Consider the following 22,187-nt stretch of genomic DNA (forward strand, 5'->3'; position numbering starts at 1 on the left):
GTACAATGCCTGTCAGAAACGTCGAACATTGTCATAATTCTTAGTACAATCAAAGTGACTTGAAGCTTTGTCTCTCATCCACTGAGCCATCCTTACTGGCTTACCTCAGCACTGCACCAGAGAGGAACTGTCACTGGATATTACGATGTGAATTGCTGAGAATTCCAGCATCAGAGTGGACAGCTTTAGATCCCCCACCCCCACCCGCACCCTCCACCCCCATCCCACTCCACTCTCCCCTGGGGGCCCACATTTCCCTGTTACTTCCTGAAATGTGTTTGTGCATGATCTCACGGTGGGAGACGTCCACATTAAAAATGAATCGCTTTAATAATAAATGAAAGCTCTAAAACATTTCGTCCAGTGTGTGTGACACTTAACTCAAAACAGTCTTCTATCCCTTTATGATATCGTGTCATGTGGGCACAACCTGAGACCACAGCTTTCTTCTCCATCTGTATCTCACGTTGCTTTGCAGTGCTGTGTTGTTCAATATGTCTGCAATGTGGATATAAATATTTCTACAAGATAAGCAAAAAAAAAAAAAAGTTGCAGAATTGCATTTCGAAAGTTCCAGGCTACAGCTCGCCAGAGAATGCAAAAAGTGTGTGAGCCTTAAATGCATCACTTCATTACACAAAGAGCTGACAGCAAGCACAGGAGCAGTTTTTCTTTTTCTTTTTAAGTTAAAGTTTCCGCCGTTTCCTCCTGCAGGGACAAGTGCGCAGACGAGTGACTCGGGCTGGATCTGGTTTTCAGGCTGATCGAACCGTACAGTTTGGCCGAGCGCTTGGAATAAGCGATGACCTTCCTCCTGTACATCTCCCCCTTCCACATGGAGATCATGAGCAGCGTGGAAAGCACCACGCCGCCCAGCGTGAGCAGGCACAGTCCGGCTATTACGCACCGGTCCAAGTGGGCGCCGATCCGGGCGCTCTCCATCTCCAGCCTCTCCATCTCCCTCGCGGACACGCTCTCTCTGTCCACTTCCACGTCACGGGGCACCGCGTAGGAGATGATCACCAAGGAAATCCCCGTCACCAAAAAAGTGACCGCGCTGATGAACCCGTAGTCTATGGAGGTCCCGGGACCCTCGACGAAGGAGAGATCGTCCTCGGACATGAAGGAGCATTCGGGCAGGGAGTCGGTGCCGGGCTCCCCCCCGCTGCGCGCAGGCCTTAGCGGGGTCTTGGAACTCAACTCCGGGCTGGCGAGTCGCAGGTTGACGTTTTCATCCACGTACGTGAACGACGTCTCCAGTTCCTCGTCGCAGCACACTCGCACCTTCTCATCGCCGATGTGGCCGAGTTTAACGCCCGCGTTGTTTTTCCGCGACGCCGTCCTTGACGCACACCGGTCATGGCAGCCCCGGGCCGGGTTACAGCAGCCGTCCCCCGGGGGGCCAGTTCCTGTTGATCCGCCCGACTTTCGGACGTGCAGAGCCCTGGAGAGGCGTTCAAGGACGTCAGGAGGAACTGGCCGTTTGCCCCCTTCATCCAGCTCTACGGAAGCCATTCGTTCCCGCCACCTGCCGGCTCTCTCTTCTCCCCCACGACGTTACGCTCCGCAGCATCCCTAATGAGAGGACGAGGAGTTAAACGATGCATCTTAATCACATCCCAGAGGGTGAGAGTGGATCCGTTTATACCTGTGCGTAATATGGCACCGTGTACTCGATTACAAGACCGCCTCAAAGTTGATTTAAAGTTGATCAGATCATTTTTTAAGACAAATAAAATCAACAACAAAAAAGAAAAGCCCTGGTACTGATTTTGAAAGGCGCTTACCGTGGCCACGACGAGCCAAATTCCCCTTGTATCCAATTAGGAAGAACAATCCGCGTTTAAAACCCGATTATACTGGCTTCTAAATCTGTCGTGACACTGACGCCGCCTATTGTATAGACCCAGTTGTGAGTGAATGAGACCCCCACCCCGCCAACAACAAAAAAAAAAAAAACCTCAACCCTACATAAGAAATGAAAGATTAAAAAAAAATCATGCTGATACTAAATACAGACGATTTAATACACGCAGGATGGATTCATTTGCAGACAGCAGAGATGGTTGGAAAGTATTCGTAGGCACATTCTTGTGCTTCCTTATCTAGAATTCACGGGATATGAAATGCAGCTCTGCATCAGGGTGGACCATCCTGCACAATCCGCTTTCCCTTTAATCCGGAACAAACCCCTCACACACAGCTGGGTTGGTGGAAGAAGAAGAAGAAAAAAAGAAGAAATAAACTAACCGCGGCTACTTCGGCATCTTCCCCTCTTTTCCTCGTCTTCGCATCCCCGGTTTGTCACCTCATCGCGATGGCTTTTCCGGTGGTTCGATGCTGTGGCTGCAGGTTGTACGCAGGGGAGCTCTGCGCTTCGCCCCGCCCACGCCGAGCAAGCCGCGGGCGGCGGAGCGCCGGAAGAAGCGCCGCTATCCGGGGAGCCGATGGAGATCCTTGGCTGTCAGTCAGCACAGGAGGAGGGGGAAGGGGAGGTTGAGCTGAAAGAAACCTGACGATCGTACTTCACTTGCATCGACCTTCTCCTCCCTCCTTGGAAGGTTTAAGGGTAATTCTATGTCTCAAAAAAAGCAACTGGAGAGCTCTTCAAGGGGCGTTTTCCGGATGCATACAAATACTATAAATGACATTTGGCTGACAATCCCATTCATAAAATATAATCTCAAAAAAAAAAAAAAAATGCAAAAAATAAGAAGCCTCAAAGGCCAGCAGGGCTCTTAAGGTTAGCACACCACACTCATTCCTGGAGGAATATTTAATATAAATATTTGATGTTAGACGAGATCCATATCAGTTGTGTGAAGTTATAGGTACGGGAAAAATCAATACGAAGTCATATATTGAGAAAACAAACAAACAAACACATTCCTTATAGAGCATCCGGCAGTAGATACCCGCTGTGTTGTTAACATAATGGTGACATCATATCATAAAACATCCAGCAGTCTTAAGCAAAGCACATTATTAGATTGTGTATAAATGCACCATCTGTCGCTCTATGCGCTCTCAGAAGATTACCAGTTCTGTCACAACCATCTAGGTTTTTGTTTTTTTAAATCCAAAGGTCTAATAGGTTGCGGGATGTGACATCGTGTAAATCTTTGGTGCTTGTCAAATAATTAATCCAACATCATCTGTGCCATTCTCATGGCCATGTTTTCTTGGTGGTAAAAGCAATTCATTGAGATGAGAAATGCCTGTTCTTCTGCAAACACCGTCATCCTCAACTATTCATTGCTAAATCAAACTTTGAAATGAGTATTAATTTGCTTACATTTTCATCTTATTTAGCACAAACCTGGAAGCTGTTACAAATATAGTAGGCACTTGGAGTCCTAGTGACGTCCTAGTGGCTGGGCAAATGGCTTTGGCCCATTTCCCAAAAAAGATTCAATTTAGAAGATGAGCAAAGAAGAAGCGAGGGATGGCAAGAGGAAGTAGGAGACACACAAAGATTTATTCCTGCGTTTATGTCCCAGAAATGATATTGCAGCTAGCGTAAGGGAGAGTCAGGGAGATTATTGGTTGATATATCTCAAGTGCATATGGTGTTTGGTCGTATTTTTGGATACCTCATGCAGAAAATGAGATAGGAAGCTATAATCTGACTCTGGGCTTCTCCAAACGACTAAAATAGTCAACTCTCAGATGCTATCTGTCTGCAAAAGCACTGCTTTTCGTGTTAGCAAGGACACCACAAAAAAGGAGTATCAAGGGAGAATCAGTTCTTCCACAAACCCAAATCCCTTGTGGCCCATCTCCCTCAAAAATGAACTTACCTGCCTTTAGCATAGAGATTTTGGATTTTAAACATAAATGTGGAGCTGCTTTTGCTGTGCCCAGTTGCTGCAGTATTTTACTGTGAAGGGCATGTTTTTTCTGGCTTTATTTTTAAAAGAAGGCCAGAGCTGGTGTGTTTACATTTGCAGAATCTTACTGAGAATCGGTTTCGCTGGCCAAGCATTTTTCACACGTACAGGAAATTTAATGCCAGTTTTGTTACACCTTGTACTGACATGACGTTAAACAAAGACCGGGCGAAAAATTTTATATTCACCAGAATGCAAAGTGCAGAGTACAGTGTGGTTAGGTAATATTCCACATAAGTTGATGCGGTAATGCAAAGAGATAAATAAACATGGATAAACATGTCTGCATTTACACCGTACGTATATCATTTAAAACGGTGGATGCATGCAACGTGCGGTTGGGGATTTATGTGCTTAGTAGAGCGATGGCTTGTGGGAAAAAGCTGTTCCTATGTCTGGTAGTGCTGGTGTACAGTGATCTATACATCCCTACCAGAAGATAGAAGGGAGAAAAGGTTGTTATGTTTTGAAACTCACAAATGACAATCACAAGCATGCTGCCATCATGTCTAAGAGAGGCCTGACAGCCAAACACACAGGGGCTCCCTGAGCTGAGCTGGTGAAATTTCTCTAAAAGTAAGTCAGCTGTCATTGTACTATAGTTTTAATCCTATCAGTTGATGCCTGACAACACATGCATTCAGAAGTCGACACCTCCCTCCCCTTCTTTATTCTATGCTAAATGTACCTCATAATTAGCCAACGATACTAGTCTTCTTTTGATTCACGTCCAAATGGAGCAAAAAAAAAGAAAACAACACACCCTAGGATCATTTCTCACTATCTCGCATCACCATAAATCTTCAATTTTGGCCTGTTTCTGAAATGCAATGACTATTCTATTCTATTCTATTCTATTCTATTCTATTCTATTCTATTCTATTCAGTCACAATGCTGTTTGGCAATTATTATTTCTGCATTATGGAAGGGTTGCGTTTTTAAGTTCTCCCTTTGAATTTACCTGAATACTGATTTGGTAATATTCACTGCAAATTTCGCTCTTTCTTTGCTTACAATCGTATAATTGTCCAAGTATAGTCCTGCTATGTTTTTGGTATTTGTGTTTTTTTAATGTGTTTATAGTATTCTCCATAATAGTTGGGATTTAGTTATTTCTAACACAGGAAGACAAAGGTTCTGAGCGACTGCAGGTTTGTTCTCGGCATGATAGAGCACTCCAATCCTCCTTTACTAAACTGACTAAGGATTTAATGGGGAGGGCAAACAGGTCATTGAGGTACTATGTCTGCCGCTTTTAGCCTACCTTGCCTGTCCTTCAGATTGCCATATGGATGTTGCAGAGTTTGAGCGCGAGCCAAGGCCCCCCCTTTGTGAGGTGAAATACCTGAGCTCAGGTGGGCCACTTTTGTTCGAGTGTTAAATTGGTCTTGGCAGTCCTAATAATAGATATCGAGGATTACGATGCCCCTAATTTCTTGTGGTGTTATATCTCAGCTCTGCACTCTCATCCCCTCATGCTGCATGTCTGTAGGTGATCTGAGGATGGCTGCTAGCTATTCATCTAAGCATATAAGGTGACTGCTGTGACTCTGGCCCAACAGCTGCAGCAAAGAATGTGATCTTGTGATCTCGATAAGAAATCCAAAATGATGTACAAGGTTTGATTCTTGTGCAGTTTTCTCAGGAAGCTCCATAGATTCTGTAAGTGAAATACATAACTGCATACTTGAATGTGGGTTAATTTATGATGCCTTAAGGATGAGGTTGAGATCCCAGTAATTTGATATAACTCATATTAATGATAACGCTATAGTTTTATCAAAACTCTCTTATCTTTTCCTGTTGTCATCAATATATCCTAATTGCTTCAGTACTGTTAATCTCACATTACGTTTTGCTGCATGTTTGTTTTGCTTTTTATTGCTATATCTTGGTTTGACAATAATTTTTAGGGCTCGGTTCTGTTCACTTTTAATCGCAACTACTTTAGATTCTCATAGTCTTCAAATAGAAAAAACTCATTATGAATTCTTCAGTCTGACCTGATGTTTTTGAATTCTCTTTATTGCTGAAGCCAAATGACACATGCACTAATGCTGTTGGATGACGATATGGACCCACATATATTGCAGTAATGCCAATGAAAACCTTCAGTTTATGGTCTTAAACAGTATTAACTGGGTTTGTTTAACAGAATCACTGAATCAAACTCTCTTCGTGGTGCCATTGGGTGTCCCCACAACCAGCCTGTACAAGAATATGTAGCTTAACTCCAAGAGTATGGAAAAAAAATATAACAGGTTAAATACAGCAAGAAAATAACATCATCCAGGTTGTTTGATCTTCTTTGGGTAAAAGCAACCATCTCGTGTCAACAAAAGCATCCGTGCCGTTCAGCATTCCCACTCCTCTTTTCTTTTTGACTGGTCCAATTCTAAGGTCGAGGTTCAGCCGGCATGAAAATTTAACTTGAAAAAAAAAATCCCCAGCGGCACAAGAGTATCTCAAGGTCTCTGTCAGGTTAGTGTGTCCATGATGAAAGCGTACTGTGGATTATTAATAAGCAGGTGCACATGGTCCCCTGGGTTGACTTTGGCAAGTGTGGCACGCAAACCCTTCAGCTACTCCTAGAAAGTCTTCTGGAGGCGAGAGCGGGGGCAGACGGGAGGATGACGAGGGGCTTGAAAGAAAGGAAAACTGTTGTTCGGTTGAGATTTTTTTTTTTTCTTAGAAAGGCTGGCGTGTCAGCCGCAGACACGCATATTAAATATTAAGAACTTGAAACGTCAAGTTAATTTACAGCAACCGTGCTAATTGAAGCGGTGAGGCTGGCTTCCACACAGACACTTGGATAATGGAAGGACATTAATGCCCTCCCCCAAAATAAAGATGATTGACCAAACTGTCTTGGATAATTAATTCCTCCATTTCAGCAACCTCTCTTCTCTTATTATCTCTTCATCATAATTAATATGATGTTATCCGCTAACAGCAGTTTGGACTTGTGATTATCTCTAACAGCGGCAACGCTTTATCCCGTAATAATGCTGCCCTCATTGTAGCCATAACAAACATTTAGTTTTATCTAGTACATTTCATTTGCTCAGGAAAATGGTCTGTCAAGCTTCATTTGAGATCTGGTATTGTTTCCATGAAAAATAAAGAACAATACGAGAGCAACCGTTAAAAATAGGCTAGACAAACAGTAGGAGCGGCATTCATTAGGAAATTAGAAAGTCTTGACTTTTGGCCAAACTTACAAATTAAATTTGATGAAATAAGAGCCAAGGGCTGAGTAGTCTGCTGGCAGTGCTGGCATTTGTAAAAATTTGCTCTTCAGTTTTTGTTGTTCCCCATCACATTTGGGGAACAGCAAGAAGAATTGCACTGCTGCACGGTTGCTAAATAATGCATCACACAGATGACGCATTTGAGAGGTTGTGAATTTTTCAATTTTAAAATTCAAGGATTTTTATTTATGGATATATAACTGTTATTTTTGAAGAATTAACAAAGGAAAACTATGTTTTGCTCTCGGGTTTTGATTTGTCAATGATGACTTTCCATACTTCGTTTTACTTCCTGAGATAAATGCAGTAGAAGAAACTTCAAGAAAGTAAAAGACGGAAGTGAAGGAAATCTCCCTGAGCCTCAAATTAATAATTTTACACACATATACACACACACACACATATATATATATATGTGTGTGTGTGTGTGTGTGTGTGTGTGTGTATGTGTATGTGTATGTGTGTAAAATTATTAATTTGAGGCTCAGGGAGTTTTCCTTCACTGCCGTCTACAAAAACACACACACACACATACACACACACACACACACACACACACACACATATATATACACACACACACACACACACACACACACACACACACACACACACACACATATATATATATATACTGAATATATATATTCAGTTCATGTATGAAGAGAAATATTTTTACAAATCTCAATTTAAGCAGACATGGAAATACCTACTTTTTCGTCTTTTATTCCTAAAACTTTCTAATACAAGAGTATATTGACACGGTGTTGCAGACACTTGAGGTAAAAATAGATTAATGGTTAAATGAAGCAAAAAGAATGGCTCATATTAGCAGTAACTGTTTATTTTTAATTTTTCAGTCACTACATTTCACCATGGGGTGGCAGTAAGGTTCTACCAAGAAGATTGAAAAGTAACTTCTATGCAAAACAGTGAGAAACCTTTTTGAAGTATGCGAGCAGTGCAGAAAGGTCACTGTATTGACTTACATGTTATCATATTGGTACGTCATGGATGTCATACTTAAACCACTGAGTGGTAATTATGGAATATTTAAAAATTAATAAGAATCGTGCAAGTTGCTTGCATCTCATCAAAGAACGTCAACCCGTGTCACCTTCAGGAGGGTTTTACTTTCAGTTAATTACTTTAAATAGCATTTCGAAGGCCGGCCTCAAGATTTGAAATTATGACAGAGTCGTAATTTCAATTTTAATGAAATTTCCTGTGATATATATTTTATTGTAATAGCAATCTATCAAATGTGGGTATTTCATGCCATGAGATGACACAGTAATGACCCTAAATCACAGCATAAACCAACTCGACAAGGCCCTTCAGTAGAGGTAGAGCTTATATCAATGTCATCCCATTTTCATAGAGAGTTTGAAAAAATACAATAAACACCACCTTTCTATGTTAAAAAGTTATCCAACCGTGGGTTCACACAGTGGGGGAATTTAGATGCTCAAGAGACAAAAATGGCCATCGGTGATTGCACATTGAATTTATGTCGCTCCCAAACCGGCAGGGTGTTTAAAGAATTTACATTGTGCTATGAAATGTACATATCAACTGAAAAGGTCACGTGCAGGGTGTTTAATGTTCGATTCTGCTGCCCTCAAGTGGCTCCAAAATGTCAGTGAATACTGTGCAGCATTCACTATCTAGTATTTGTTTTTTTAAGTTAGAAAGATTCCTACAGCTGTTTTACCAGTCAGCGTTGCTTGTCTTGAAATAATAGAATTATGAAACAGTCACAGTCCTTCTGTCTGCATCATCTCTGCTATAGTTATTGGTCATTAAAACATTAGTCAACCACCTGTGAATTGCATGATTTCACCTCTGGTCCCTCCAGCTGTGAAAACTGATGACCTGCCATCACCTCCCCACCTGAACCAAACACTTCATTTGGACACCCTGCGTTAGGGTGTAATGGCCTCTCAGTGGATCGATACAGTAGACACGATGAATTATGTCACATGGACAGTCAAGGAAAATGATTTGGCAGTCTAATCTACAACCCGTGGAGGGACTGTTCAGTGAAGGCATCAACCTGCTTGAATTAATACTTAGGATTCATAAGGTGTCCTTGGTGGCTTTTATCAGCATTATCACTCAGTTCATGATTCATCTTCTGCCCCTTGTTGTGTAAATAATCTCCACACAGTCTAAATAAATAGCCTGGGAAGCTAGACGGCGTTACTGTTGACTACTGCGCTCATTGCCGTGCCAGCCTCACTGATAGAAGAGTAATATAAACAACTGTATCGCCCGCTGAGCTGCGATCTGAGTCATTTTCACAGTCTCCACTTTACACTTTAGCAAATGCATATTCCCTGGAAATAGGAAGCATGCAGACACAGAGTTAAGAAACTGCCTGAAACCTCAGCCTGTTTGTTTATCTTTTTGGCTACGGGCATAAAACAAAAACACAAGAGGGGAATGCTTATCACAAATGGTTGAATAACAACCGTGTGCATCTTGGCTTCAGATTGTAGACGGTGGAGGACTCTTTCTCCCTCACTCCCGCTCCCGCTGAGAAGAAGCTCCATTAACTGGCACAGATACACTTCTCTCTCACTGCTTCTAACCCAAAGGTTATCTTCCTGGTCGGTGAATCACTGCAACTATATTGATTTCTAAACAGTGAAACCTGATGGTGGTGGTGTTGGCGGGGGTCTCATCATGATTTGAACCATGAGAAGTCATCAGGGTTCAGGTAGTTAACAGCGAGGGCGGACAAATCACAAGAAATATCAGAACGCAGGGAAGATTGCACAGGGAGAGAAGAAGCCAATTTCCAGGCCACTTACAACATGGGGATAACGTGTGAGGCAGCCTTTGAAAAAAACAATAAAAATTAACAAAGTACTGAGCAGTAATAAAGATAAACAGGGATAAAATGGAAGCTTGTATTTCAACTAAAGCGTTGCCTTTTTGCATCGTTGTAGTTTGACAGAGGATGGAAATTACAGGTCCCAGCATCACACTAAACAAATACTATCATATGTTTGTTCTCCCTTTTTGGTATTAGGTATCTACAGTCCATGAATGTGACAGGTGTCTGAACAATGGAAACAGTGTTATTTAAACTGCATTAAGCAGGATCCTGTGATTTTTATAGCACTTATTCTGTATCTCCTGTTTTTTAATCATATTCATGCCTTGAATCTCCTATGAATAGATGATTGCGCTACATTATGTGTGTGTACCCTCAATCCAGTATTTATATATCTTAAAATATATGTGATGTTGATTGTAATTCAGTATTTGATTTGCATTGTATGTCTTGCTAGTACAATTGCCAGTATTATTTTCATTACAAAAAAATAAAATGAAAATTATAAATACATTTACAAACAAAGAAAGAAATAAAAAATGAAATCCAGAGAAGTCTTTCCTTGGTCCTGTTTCAATTCAACATGTTAATAATATTATTAGAAGAGTTCTTAGCTACAAATGGTACACTATCAGTCATGTTCTTTATTTGTGCGTTTGGATTTCCCAAGTGTAGACACACAGGCAGCGGGTATAAATTATACTTTTATTTCATTTGAATTGGGAGATGATGAGGGAGAGAGAAGCAGGCGTATGGCGAGCTCATCATTACAATGAAACAAAAGAAAATACGTCTTTAACATTCGCCTGGAAATGAAACTAATTGAGCACAAAACATACATTTATGTCTTAAAGACTAGGAAATAAATGTCAATATCACACTTGCAGTTTTCACAAAACGCCCTGCGCTCCCTGCGCCCTGATGCCTTCAAACAACCAGTTTGTCACCACGACGTGTGCGTGAATTTGTGTGTGCGTGCGTACGTGCGTATGTGCGTGATGTAGACGAGCTGACACTCTTGCGAGGCGGCAGAAGTTTCACGCTGAGGCTCCACAGAGGAGCTGAGGAGCGGCAGGAAAGCTCGCAGTCACGCGTTTGCGGGCGGCGGCAACAGGACGCGGGGCTTCTGCCTGCAACGCAAACTTTGGCTGCGCGTCTTATCCAAAAGCTGACTGGAAAATACAAAATATTAGGTTTAATGGAGAAGAAAGGAGAGGGTGACTAAAAAAATTATACGTGGATACTTTTTTTGCACATTTAAATGTATATATTTTGTATTTTTTTCCGGTTCTGGGTGGACTTTGACGCCGGGGCCCTGATGTGAAATGCAATGATTTTCTCCCATTTGCACGTTGCGCGCCTGCCGCCCTTTCCCTGAGAGCGCATCATGGAAAACCTCACCGTGGATAACGTGACCGTGGAAAACGACACGTCGGAGCAGGACAATCAAACCCTGGGCGTGTGGACGGACTACACAGTGCAGTACAAAGTGGTCAGCGTGTTTTTGGTGTCCCTCATCTGCGGAGTGGGCATCGTGGGTAACAGCATGGTCATACTGGTGGTCCTCACCACCAAACACATGCGTACTCCGACTAACTGTTACCTAGTGAGTCTGGCCGCCGCCGACTTGATGGTCCTGACAGCCGCCGGGCTGCCCAACATCACCGACGCCCTGTACGGGCAGTGGGTGTACGGTTACGCGGGCTGCCTGGGGATCACCTACTTCCAGTACTTGGGAATAAACGCGTCCTCCTGCTCCATCACCGCTTTCACCGTGGAGCGCTACATCGCCATCTGCCATCCGATCAAAGCCCAGTTCCTGTGCACTTTATCCCGGGCCAAGAAGATCATCATGCTGGTTTGGGCGCTCACCTCAGTCTACTGCGTCATGTGGCTCTTTCTGTCCGACACGAAAAAGCTGGTGTACGAGAACGCGGTGCTGCTCAGCTGCGCCTACAAGGTGTCCCGGAGTCAGTACCTGCCCATTTACTTCATCGATTTCGCGGTGTTTTACGTGCTGCCCCTCATGTTGGCCACGGTTTTATACGGACTGATCGCCAGGATACTTTTTCTCAACCCGCTGCCGTCGGATCCGAAGGAGAACACCAAGAAGTGGAAGCGGGAGGCGAGTCAGGGAGGGAGGATGGTCAGCACCAGCTCCTCCAGCAGCACCACGGCGTCCTCCCGCAGGCAGGTGAGGGAAGTGCATCAGCATCACCCAAGATCAGCTTGAGGGATTTTTTTTTTTATTTTTTATTTTTTCCAAGCCATTATGGGTTTATGTAAACAATCTGCAGCAATCGAATTCCATTCACGCATGTTTAGCATCACTGATTTATTTTTTTCCCCAAAGACAGTAAGAATGACCCACCTCCCACGAAAACAGACAGCAAGAAGTCTGATGCTCCTCCCGCCTCCCTTTTTTTAGAGCAATTTTTGAAGCAAACATTTGCAGTCACATATCCCTGTCATGCAAACACTCAATAAAATCCACAAAACATAAATGTAAATGCAATACCCATACAGCTTATTCTCCACACAGCGATGAAAGGTTGGAGCGGAGGACAGTACGACCCCCTGAGCCAAAATCTCACATGACCAGTTCATTAGAAAAGAAATTTCACTTAAATCCCCTTTCAGCCATTCATTGAGTGTAAACTGTTTGCAGTGCTGTTGCTGCATCACGGTAAAGTAACAAGCTCGTATTATATTACATAACCTATCAGTCAAAATCACTCATTGCTCAAACAATAACCCTCATAATAATGGAATAATTAAAAAAAAACAATATTTTAGAGACCCTGTCACATTTGTTATTATATCTACAAATTTTTATCATAAAATATCATATGTATAAATATATATGCTTGTTATTATAGGTTTTTTTTCTCCTCACACAGCCATTTAAATCCACCCAAATGCTGTATAATCACCAACACATTTGTCGTTCATTTTTCTTCCCATATGCTACAGGTTGAATGTGGTATATTTTGTTGGGTTGCCGTTGCACTCGAGGTCACCATGCATTCGCAGTATTCAAAGCAGACTCACCATCCTGGTCTTACCGTTCAACTAATAATAAAAATAAAAAAAAAGTGAAGGGAAAAAGAGAGAAACAAAATTCTCGAGGTGAACACTGTGTTTGTGCTCCATTGTCTCCATAATTCCATAGAGGGTATGGATGGGGTTGTTCTCTCAAATTGAAAATGTCCAAACGGATTTACCGAATCAAACTCTCCCTGTTTATTTGTTCCTTTGGCTCACAGGACATGAAAGTGCACCCAGCCCTCATTTATTTTAATACCGAGTCTTGTGAAGGGCAAATCCACAGAACTCAGTATGTCTCTATCTTCTTCTGAGGGACAGCTTCTATCATTTTAGCACTTTGAAGAATGTCCTTAATGCTCAGCAAAATGAGTTAAATTCACAGGAGCCATGAGATTTTTCTAACCATCAAATACCTTGATAATTTTTTTTTTTTAAAACCTCATGGTCAGAGAAGATTTTCTGTAATTAGCTCTCCCTACATTGTTTGGTTGACACATGCTGAAAAAGAAGATCATCACAGCTCTCTGAAACTAACCAGGTCTGCGCTTCTTCTCAGCTGTCATCTCGACCCTTCGAACAAATGGATGGCTGCAAAGAGTTACCTTAGTTTTGTTGAAATTGTGACCTCTGAAGGCACAACCAGAGGCATGGCACGCCAGACACGCAGGTAGATAAGAGAGCGAGATGTTTGTTTATCAGATCAAGGGAAGAAGCTTTCCTGGAATGACAGAGGGCGTGTTAGCCTGAGGGAGCTCCACGCTCTATTGGATGGTCTAATCTGTTATCCTGAACTCAAATAACGTTTATCTCCATCTGTGTTGCTTAGGTTTAATCTTTTTCAAGTGCACACCCACAAACACAAATTTACATGTGTTTCTGGAAGCTAGTGCTAACCACATCATTGTAGATAGATGAACCGATCCAGACCTTGTATTTTCTCAAATTGCCTAAAGGTTAGGGGGTAATGAGGATTCAGGAATTGGTATTTTGCCCGCTGTTTACATGTGTTTTGCTTCTGTCTAATGAAATAGATTCATTTTATTGGCTCATAGGTTTGTGATGCTGTTTCCAAAGTGAATAATTATGTGGTGCTTTTCCCAGTCATTTATTAAGGCATAAATTAAGTCAGAATAATAGTTACACCACTTAGTACATCCTTGTACAGTCACACAACAGAACTTTGCATTTAAATCACCATTAAAATAAATTAGCACCTCTCTTAATTCATTGGCAAGGGGATATACAAGGGTTTTACACCGGCCTTTTAAATGAATCACCATTATCTGATTAGATGACAACAACTTTATGGAACAGCAGTACACTATAACACCACCATTTCTATTTCTTACTCAGAATGTGAAGACATTGTTGTGTTATGACAACAGTATTTCAAGTCTAAAACATAATCAAAATTATTATCATTATTATTATTATTATTATTATTATTATTATTAGTAGTAGTAGTAGTAGTAGTAGTATTATCTTTAAATAATAATAATAATAATAATAATAATGATAACTTAACTGTGATTTCTTTTAATCTGCTAATCAGTAAGGCTTCTTTTTTGACATACAAATTAGCAATCAACAAGAGAAGCAATTATACTTCTGATTATGTCGGTCAATCAAATCAAGATGAGAGAAATGTGATCAAATTGAGTTCAAGACAGCAGGCCTCTCAGATTGTAATAGTTTTGATAGTTACAAAGTTTTGGGTCAGGCATTTTCATTGACTCAGTATCAGTGGATTATTGTTTTTTTCTGTTGTGAAACATTTAGGGTTCAAGCTGCAAATGTGAAAAATGACTTGTTCATGTGCTATGCTTCTTGTTTATGTTAGAGAATATGGCATGCATGAGCTTAAGGCGTTTCCCTCTGTTTTTTTTGTGCCAAGTTCCCGTACATCAGCTCATTAAAACCAAACTAGCATAAGTCGTATATATACCATCTATACAACCATGTAAATGTTATCTTTTACAGTGGAATTGGATATGCCTCTGTGAAATTGTAAGTTACATGTACCAGGGCGAAGAACTAACATCTCCAAAAAATGTTCAATCAGATCATTCCATAGTTCACTGTGATGAAGATATCAGTGAGTCTGAATGCCAAATCTTAAAAAAAATTACATTTCCAAGGATACTTTATAATGTATTCTGTCCAATTGTTTTGTTCAGATTTTTGGAGAGTTAAAACAACATGCAGGGATTGCATGGATTTATACTGTGTTGAATATGAAGGACCTGTATTATTATATTATTATAAAGAGGTTGTGATGACCTGATCTACCGGAGTTACATGAGGCTTTTCACCCAAACCCCAGCTCGCTGATAAGGAGCCGCTGCTCATTAACAGCAGATCCTGCCAGGTTTGGAAAGCTAACAGCAACTGAACAACAGGCCTGCCTGAATGTGTGAACTGGTTACAAAGGTAATGGTGAAGGAAGTACATGAACCGACACGTGCAAGTGGGCAATCATGAAACAATCATCCAGGGACCCCGTCAGCATCCTCTCATCTCTGAATCTGAATCTCCTCCATCAGAAAGAGGTTACAGGATGTCAAAGTGCAAATCAAGCCACTCAAATAGTTTTTGATTTTTCTGTTGCCTATCCACTGTTAAATTGTACAAAATGTAAATGTGCAATGCACACACGCACATCTACGACAATGATTCTTGTCATATATCAAATTACCAAATATTTAAACTCTATAATAAACTCTTGCGTTTGTGTAGTGTACAGAATGTCCAATACTGTTCTAAACTAAAGAAGTGTGCTACAGCACTGTGACAAGGCCCAATGCTTCTTGGTGTCAAACCAGTTTAAATTACATTACATTTGGCTTATGTACAGGGTGACCTTTTATACATTACTTCTTTTATACTTGTGAAAGCCCACTAGACTAATATAATTGTTATACTATGTTTTATCAACAAAACGTTTTTTTTTTTCTAGCTCTTAAAATGCTGTATAGTTTGTAATTGGGCTTGATAATATTGATTGTTAAACATTAGAGGGATACGGAAAGGAAACGGGAGACACATTACTGAACCTAATGGGATGAGAGGTTGTCGAGAACCGCCAAAGCTCCTATTACCAGTTGTACCTCTCAAGTAGTATACAAAACATCCATCACAAATTGCATAAGAAATTGATTGAAAATTTTACAGAAATGAAGAAGCAATGTTTAGATATTAGCGTTATAGGTTAAGTATTTATTAATTACACTTAAATAGTTTCAATTGGCCAGTGGGAGATGACTTCAATTTTTTTTTTTTTTTTAAATTAACGTTTATATTTGAGATACTCACTGGACTAACTGGACAATTTAGAATCTTTCACTCACATACTGCTTTTTATTTAATTATCTATTTGATTGGCTAATCTTTTTTTAAGTCCGTGGGAGGAAACCAGGCTTGGCTATGGAGTTAACATGATGCCACAGAGAAAAGCCCTGGTCTGGCACTTGAAATGAGTCAGGAACCTTGTTACTACAAGGCAAAAGCACTGCATCACCATATTGCCCCTGATACAAATATATGGAAGGTTAAAATTCAATTGGGAATTTATATTTATACAAGTAGATGCCCGTTAATGGATATATTTGACCTGCGTGTGCTATAGGTCATTAACATTTTCAAAGTTTGTAAATAATACCAGTGTGTTGAATAGCATTTTGTTTCATTTTTTACATTATTCCAAAGGAATAAAATTATATTAATGCCAATACTGTATTTTTTCCGTACAGAAATAGAAAAAGTGACTGATGCAGTTTATTATACTGCAGAATGTGACTTTTCTCAGGAATAGTTGGGTCTATGTTGCAAATTCACTTTATGTTTTTGTTTTATTTTGATCATATTTTGATTTAGTTTATCCTTGTTTATTGGAAGATGGTAGCAATTTAATGCAGTGGTTAGTTGTTCTCTCTGGAAAGCTGTTCTGGCTCTTTGGACCTCTTTTCTTTATAAATGCTCTACACCTTACAAGGGTTCTCCAGCTTCAACCCCAATTGCAGAAACATGAAGTTTCCAGAAACTGCTCAATGTCTCTGTGAGGCCCCATGGGTTTACCAATGCAGGATGAATCCCGTCTTTTGTCCAGTGCCAGCTGAGACTGGCTCACAGGAACCCGTAACCGTGTGTGTAGAATGGTATAGATTTCGAATAAATAAATAAATAAATAAATAAATAAATAAATAAATAAATAAATAAATAAATAAATAACATATGAATGGACTTGAAAGAGACATCTTTACTTTCTCTCTGTAGATAGTCCATGGAAAAGTGTTTTCATGAAGTGGCAACTCGAATGACATCGAGAGTCTATAGCAGTGGGAAACATGAAAACTTCAGAAAAGCCAAGTATTTGTCGCCATCTGACGCTTTTATAACAATACATTTGTTACACAGCTGTGACTTTTTTTTCTCTTTGTAACCACTCTTTTCCTGAATTGCATTGTTTCTTTGTAGCTGAAGCTAGTGTTGTGATCATTTTCATGTTTCTCCCATATATAAATATTATTGAATGTTTTTTTTTTTGTCAAAACATACAGAAATGCAAACACCTTCTGTATGAATCTTATCAGTTCTAGATGATTTTTTTTGTTGCATGGCTCAAATTATGTCTTTCAAAACTGGTTGAAATGTGTCTCTGTCAATATAAGAGCCCGGTTACTGCACTTCGACACAGTCTTTGTCATGAGCAGTGTCAAGGAGAGGGTTTCATGATGAGAGAGAAATAGTTCCTTTCAGAAGTACTGATGACAAGATAATCAACAAATTGATTACTCTGAGGAAGCAGGCCACAGGTTCTGGTCATGTTTGCCAAATTTAATTTTTTGCCACACTAACCTACCATATCTAGTGCCATCACCTGACATAAAGCATACGATAAATCAAAACGGGCACATAACAAACGATAACTTGAACTAGTCAGGCTACATGGCTGAAGAGCTGTAAAATACTGTTGCAATTTTATCTTCAATTTGGGCTCGGCTCTTTAAAATCCCCCGATAGCTCAAAATGTGTTTTCTCGCCTTGCTCCGACAGTGCAGCCCATCTTCTGTAAGTGCTATAGTTTAAAAGTCATATTCTTTTTCCTCCACCTCGGCTCTAAGAGGATGTTCATTAATGGCACACACGCATTACATATGTCAAACCCCGAGGCCATCAAGAGTAAGAAATAATCATATTCATGTCTCTTTGCACAAAACATTTTGTGACATCTTTAACACTATTCAATGTTTTTAGGTGACTAAGATGCTGGCTGTGGTTGTGATCCTCTTTGCCTTACTTTGGATGCCATATCGAACCTTAGTGGTCGTCAACTCCTTCCTGAACAAGGCCTACCTGGACACCGCATTCCTGCTCTTCTGTCGCCTCTGCATCTACTTGAACAGCGCGATCAATCCAGTCATCTACAACGCCATGTCCCAGAAATTTCGGGCAGCCTTTAAAAAGCTGTGTCACTGTGGACCCCAACGCATGGACAAACCAGCGTCCTACAGCGTGGCGCTCACCTACAGCGTCATTAAGGAGACATCCAATGGGGAAAGTCCTGACCACTTCACCACGGAAATGGACGACCTAAACACACCCAGTGACCACTTTCTATCTGCCAGCGTCCTGCCAGGTGCCAAGAAGATGCCGTTCGAGGAGCCCTCCCTCTTGGGGAGAGATGTCAAAGTTTGACTAAAAATGAACTTTATAAACAAAGAGGGTAGCAGGGATTCTGTCAGCTGCGGTTAAGTTTTCATCACCCATGAAAATTTTAACAGACATTTGATTTAACTACATAGACTCCCATTTTATCCAGGGTGTTTTTCTTTTTTTGTTTTTGTTTTTCAATTTTTTGTTTGTGAAACGAATATCCTTTGCCAGAAGCCTAACATGATTTGATGAGTACATTGTAAAGAATAAACCACAGATTATGTTTGAATTATAATTAGTGCGTACAGTGAAAATCATACATTGAAAGACAGGTGTTGTTCTCACTTTTGAGGAGAAAATCTCTGTGTATACATCAGTTTGTCCTATGATACACTTCATATATACTTTTAACAAAATCATATATGTTTTGAGTATATACTAAACTTGTGAAGAAAAAAACACAGTGTAGAGTAGAGGAATAAATCCTGTAATCTATATTTTATTGGTTAAAGGTCGCTCCATCCACCCACATCACCCTCCTTCCCAGCTGGACAGTGAACCAGAGTCTGTAATATGTCACCGTCAACTGCAGGGAACGAGGAGAACTGTTCATCACCCTACAAATCTCAAGATTTAAAAAAAATTACACCGGTTGCAAAACTGCTTCCTTGTTATCTACAGTATGTACTATCCTGTCAGAAGGGAATTCCAGAGATGCTAATATTTCAATATCACAACCAGAGAGAAAGCACAGATGTAGAATTACCATTAATTTTCTATAACTGCTACAAAACTGGCACTTGCAGCCAGAGCTGTAAATACGAAATTAACAATGCATCGGTGTTTTCTGCCTGGACTTATATGTGAATAATTGAAAGGCAAACCAAAGCTGACTGTTGCTTTGGCCGTTGAGCATAAGTGTGGGCTCAGTGTGTAGGTGCTGGTGAAGGTCAGCGGCTGGCTTATTATGAGGAAGAGAAATATTGTATGTCGTCCTGCTGTGCAGACAGAGGGAATGTTAGTCACAGGGTCAGACAACTGTTGTGGCAGTAATTCACTGATACTGCCCGAGGCTGCAGAGAGCAGCACTTTTCAGTGATTTACCTGCTCAGAGAGACCCAAAGAGCAGCGATAGAATATGTAAATATATCTCAACAAAGTGCCATACTCAAGGAAGACGCCGCAATCTACAGTATGTATAGAACTCAACCGTGCTATTAATGGGATTTCTGTTCTGTTCTATAGAGAAAATGAAAAGCACTCAAGTGGCAATGAATACTTAGGGGTTTTAAAATTAAATGGACCTGTTTTGTTTTTGTTTTTACTGTAAAGTTGCTTGAAAATGATTGTGCAGTGCAATGTGAAATCAATGCAATATTGTGTTTTTTTTTTTTTCAAAGCCTGTGCCAGGGAGTGCATTTTAAAAATAATAGCAGCTTGCTGATCCATTGTTCCATTATTGAGATTTCTATCTTTCCTGGCCAGACAGCGAAAAATAATAAGCTTCAAAGGATTGTTGTATGTGATGTGTAGTAGATTTTAGTGTAAAGACACCCTCATTTGTGCACTTTATTTCATTTCTGCCTTGGTTTTCAGTTAGAGCATGTGGCAAGTTCTAGAGCGACCAAGCCATTGTGTTTGACTTGTTTTCAGCGTACAGTTTGTAGCATAAACACAGAACTTCTGAAAGTCTGATAAAAAGCTGATACCTGTTTCTTATCCATCTCAGGTTTGTGCACATCTGTCTTTCGGTAACATTTCTCTGCTCCTACTGTTTGATGGATTGTTTTGTTTTTGTCTTGAATTAAAAAAACTTAATGAAATAAATGAGAGAGAGCGAGAGAGAAAGAGAAAAAAAATCAACTATAACAACAAAAAAAAAACCTCTTTTAGCAACTGTACTGTTGTGTGAATTTTGATTCGATGCTAAACTTCAATGCCTCACAGGATGAGCCATTTTGTTCACAACTCTATGCACATCCTCAGCCTCTGATGCTTTAACAGCAGCCATTGCACAAACTGTCTTATACAAGATATTGCAATGAATCAGACACTTGCAGTTTCAGCATGAGCAACACCCACAAGGAGGAAATCAATCAGAGAGGACAGACGCTTCGTTTTGATGTCATTAAAGTATGTAGCCAGCTTAGACACAAATTCATCTCCTTGGAGCGATCTAGACTGGACCAATAACACAAACAATATGACACCTATATTGAGCTTCTGTTAGTGAACATCGGATTCATCACGCCTCTCTCACTCTGGTCAAGTGATAAAGAAATGTTTGAATACAATAATACGTGCACCCACGATGTAATGACGTAGAAAAGTACAATGAAAGAATAGGTACTTATGGATGGCAAATGTCTTTATGTGCGACACATTTCAGCGGAGGATATTTGTCACACATAATTGTTAGTGATTCCATTCGGTTGGTATCATGTTTTTAAATAACACACCACACTGTGTGTACATCCGAATGTCAACAATTGTACATTTTGTAGATTAAAAAATGGACGGTCAGTTAAATTCACAAACTACTGTTTCAGATAAAATTACCCTCATATCTCAAGACCATTGGAAAAAAACAAAAAAAAAACATTAAAAAAGACAAATATAGATGGGACCTGGCAAAAAAAAAAAAAAATTTAACTCTGGCATTTTTGTGACAAACTGACAGTGACATATCAAAGTATATCAAAGTAATATAGCACTTTCCCTGTAACTTGACAAGTTTTACAATTGGTTCTGACCTCGAGCATAATGAGCTCACTGTTCTGAGCCCTACTCTGTTCTCAACTGCAATGCAGTATCATTATTACATATCTCCATATTATCACTGTCCAGGTTAATCACACATGGATTTGCTCTGTGAATAGTCTGTACCCCATAGTTAACCTCTCTAATGACAGCTTTAAAAAAACAGCAACCTAAAGTGTATTTAACTGTTATATAACAACTCTGCTTGCCATCCATTGATAAATCATGGCATCTGAGATGGTTTCAATAGACCAGAAAAAAAGAAAAAAATAGAAGGAGAATATATTAACATTGCAACAATGTAGTCCAAAATGTCATAGTTGATTCACTTTATTTTCAGAAGTGATCACAAATTTCCGTGTTACACTTCACTTGAGGTCATTTAAAAGTCTTGTAAGTTGTTACTTATGCTCGCAAGCACTTGATTTATTCCAGGCTCCATGTTTATGACCTTTAGAGTCAAATATATCCATTTTTATGGGATTTGTCCTCTGTTCAGTACTAAAACAAGATCGATGCCTCGGAAAAATTGCTGAAGAAGACCTGTCGGGTGTCAGGCAGGATGGATAAAATAACCATCAGCATTATATTTGTGTTATTTTGAAGGCATTTGAGTCCCTCGTTGGGGTTGCTTTTCATTACGGTCGCGTCAGGATGTTGGGTGGGGATTAGTTTTCAGAAGTTTATTTAATTTATAAAGCAGGCATACACCAACTATAACAGGCAAATTATTCTCTGGGAGG

General features: G+C 40.2%; 2 protein-coding genes across 2 annotated transcripts; one reads left to right on the forward strand and one right to left on the reverse strand.

Annotated features, from left to right (window-relative positions):
- Positions 1 to 234: 234 nt before the first annotated feature.
- Positions 235 to 2,359, reverse strand: tmem74 (transmembrane protein 74). The gene is made up of 2 exons (XM_086155843.1): positions 2,251 to 2,359; positions 235 to 1,575 (listed from the first exon to the last, which is right to left on the reverse strand). Exon 2 carries the CDS (start codon positions 1,513 to 1,515, stop codon positions 682 to 684), a length of 834 nt encoding a protein of 277 aa, XP_086011969.1. The 5' UTR covers positions 1,516 to 1,575; positions 2,251 to 2,359; the 3' UTR covers positions 235 to 681.
- Positions 2,360 to 11,284: 8,925 nt separating this feature from the next.
- On the forward strand, positions 11,285 to 20,585 carry trhra (thyrotropin-releasing hormone receptor a). Its single transcript, XM_086155844.1, has 2 exons — positions 11,285 to 12,178; positions 18,286 to 20,585. Exons 1-2 carry the CDS (start codon positions 11,372 to 11,374, stop codon positions 18,724 to 18,726), a joined length of 1,248 nt encoding a protein of 415 aa, XP_086011970.1. The 5' UTR covers positions 11,285 to 11,371; the 3' UTR covers positions 18,727 to 20,585.
- The last annotated feature ends 1,602 nt before the right edge of the window (positions 20,586 to 22,187 follow it).

Source organism: Fistularia commersonii, chromosome 11, assembly GCF_037954325.1.
Source record: "Fistularia commersonii isolate RoL2024-O1a breed Wild chromosome 11, RoL_Fcom_v1.0, whole genome shotgun sequence".
Classification (NCBI taxonomy): Eukaryota; Metazoa; Chordata; class Actinopteri; order Syngnathiformes; family Fistulariidae; genus Fistularia; species Fistularia commersonii.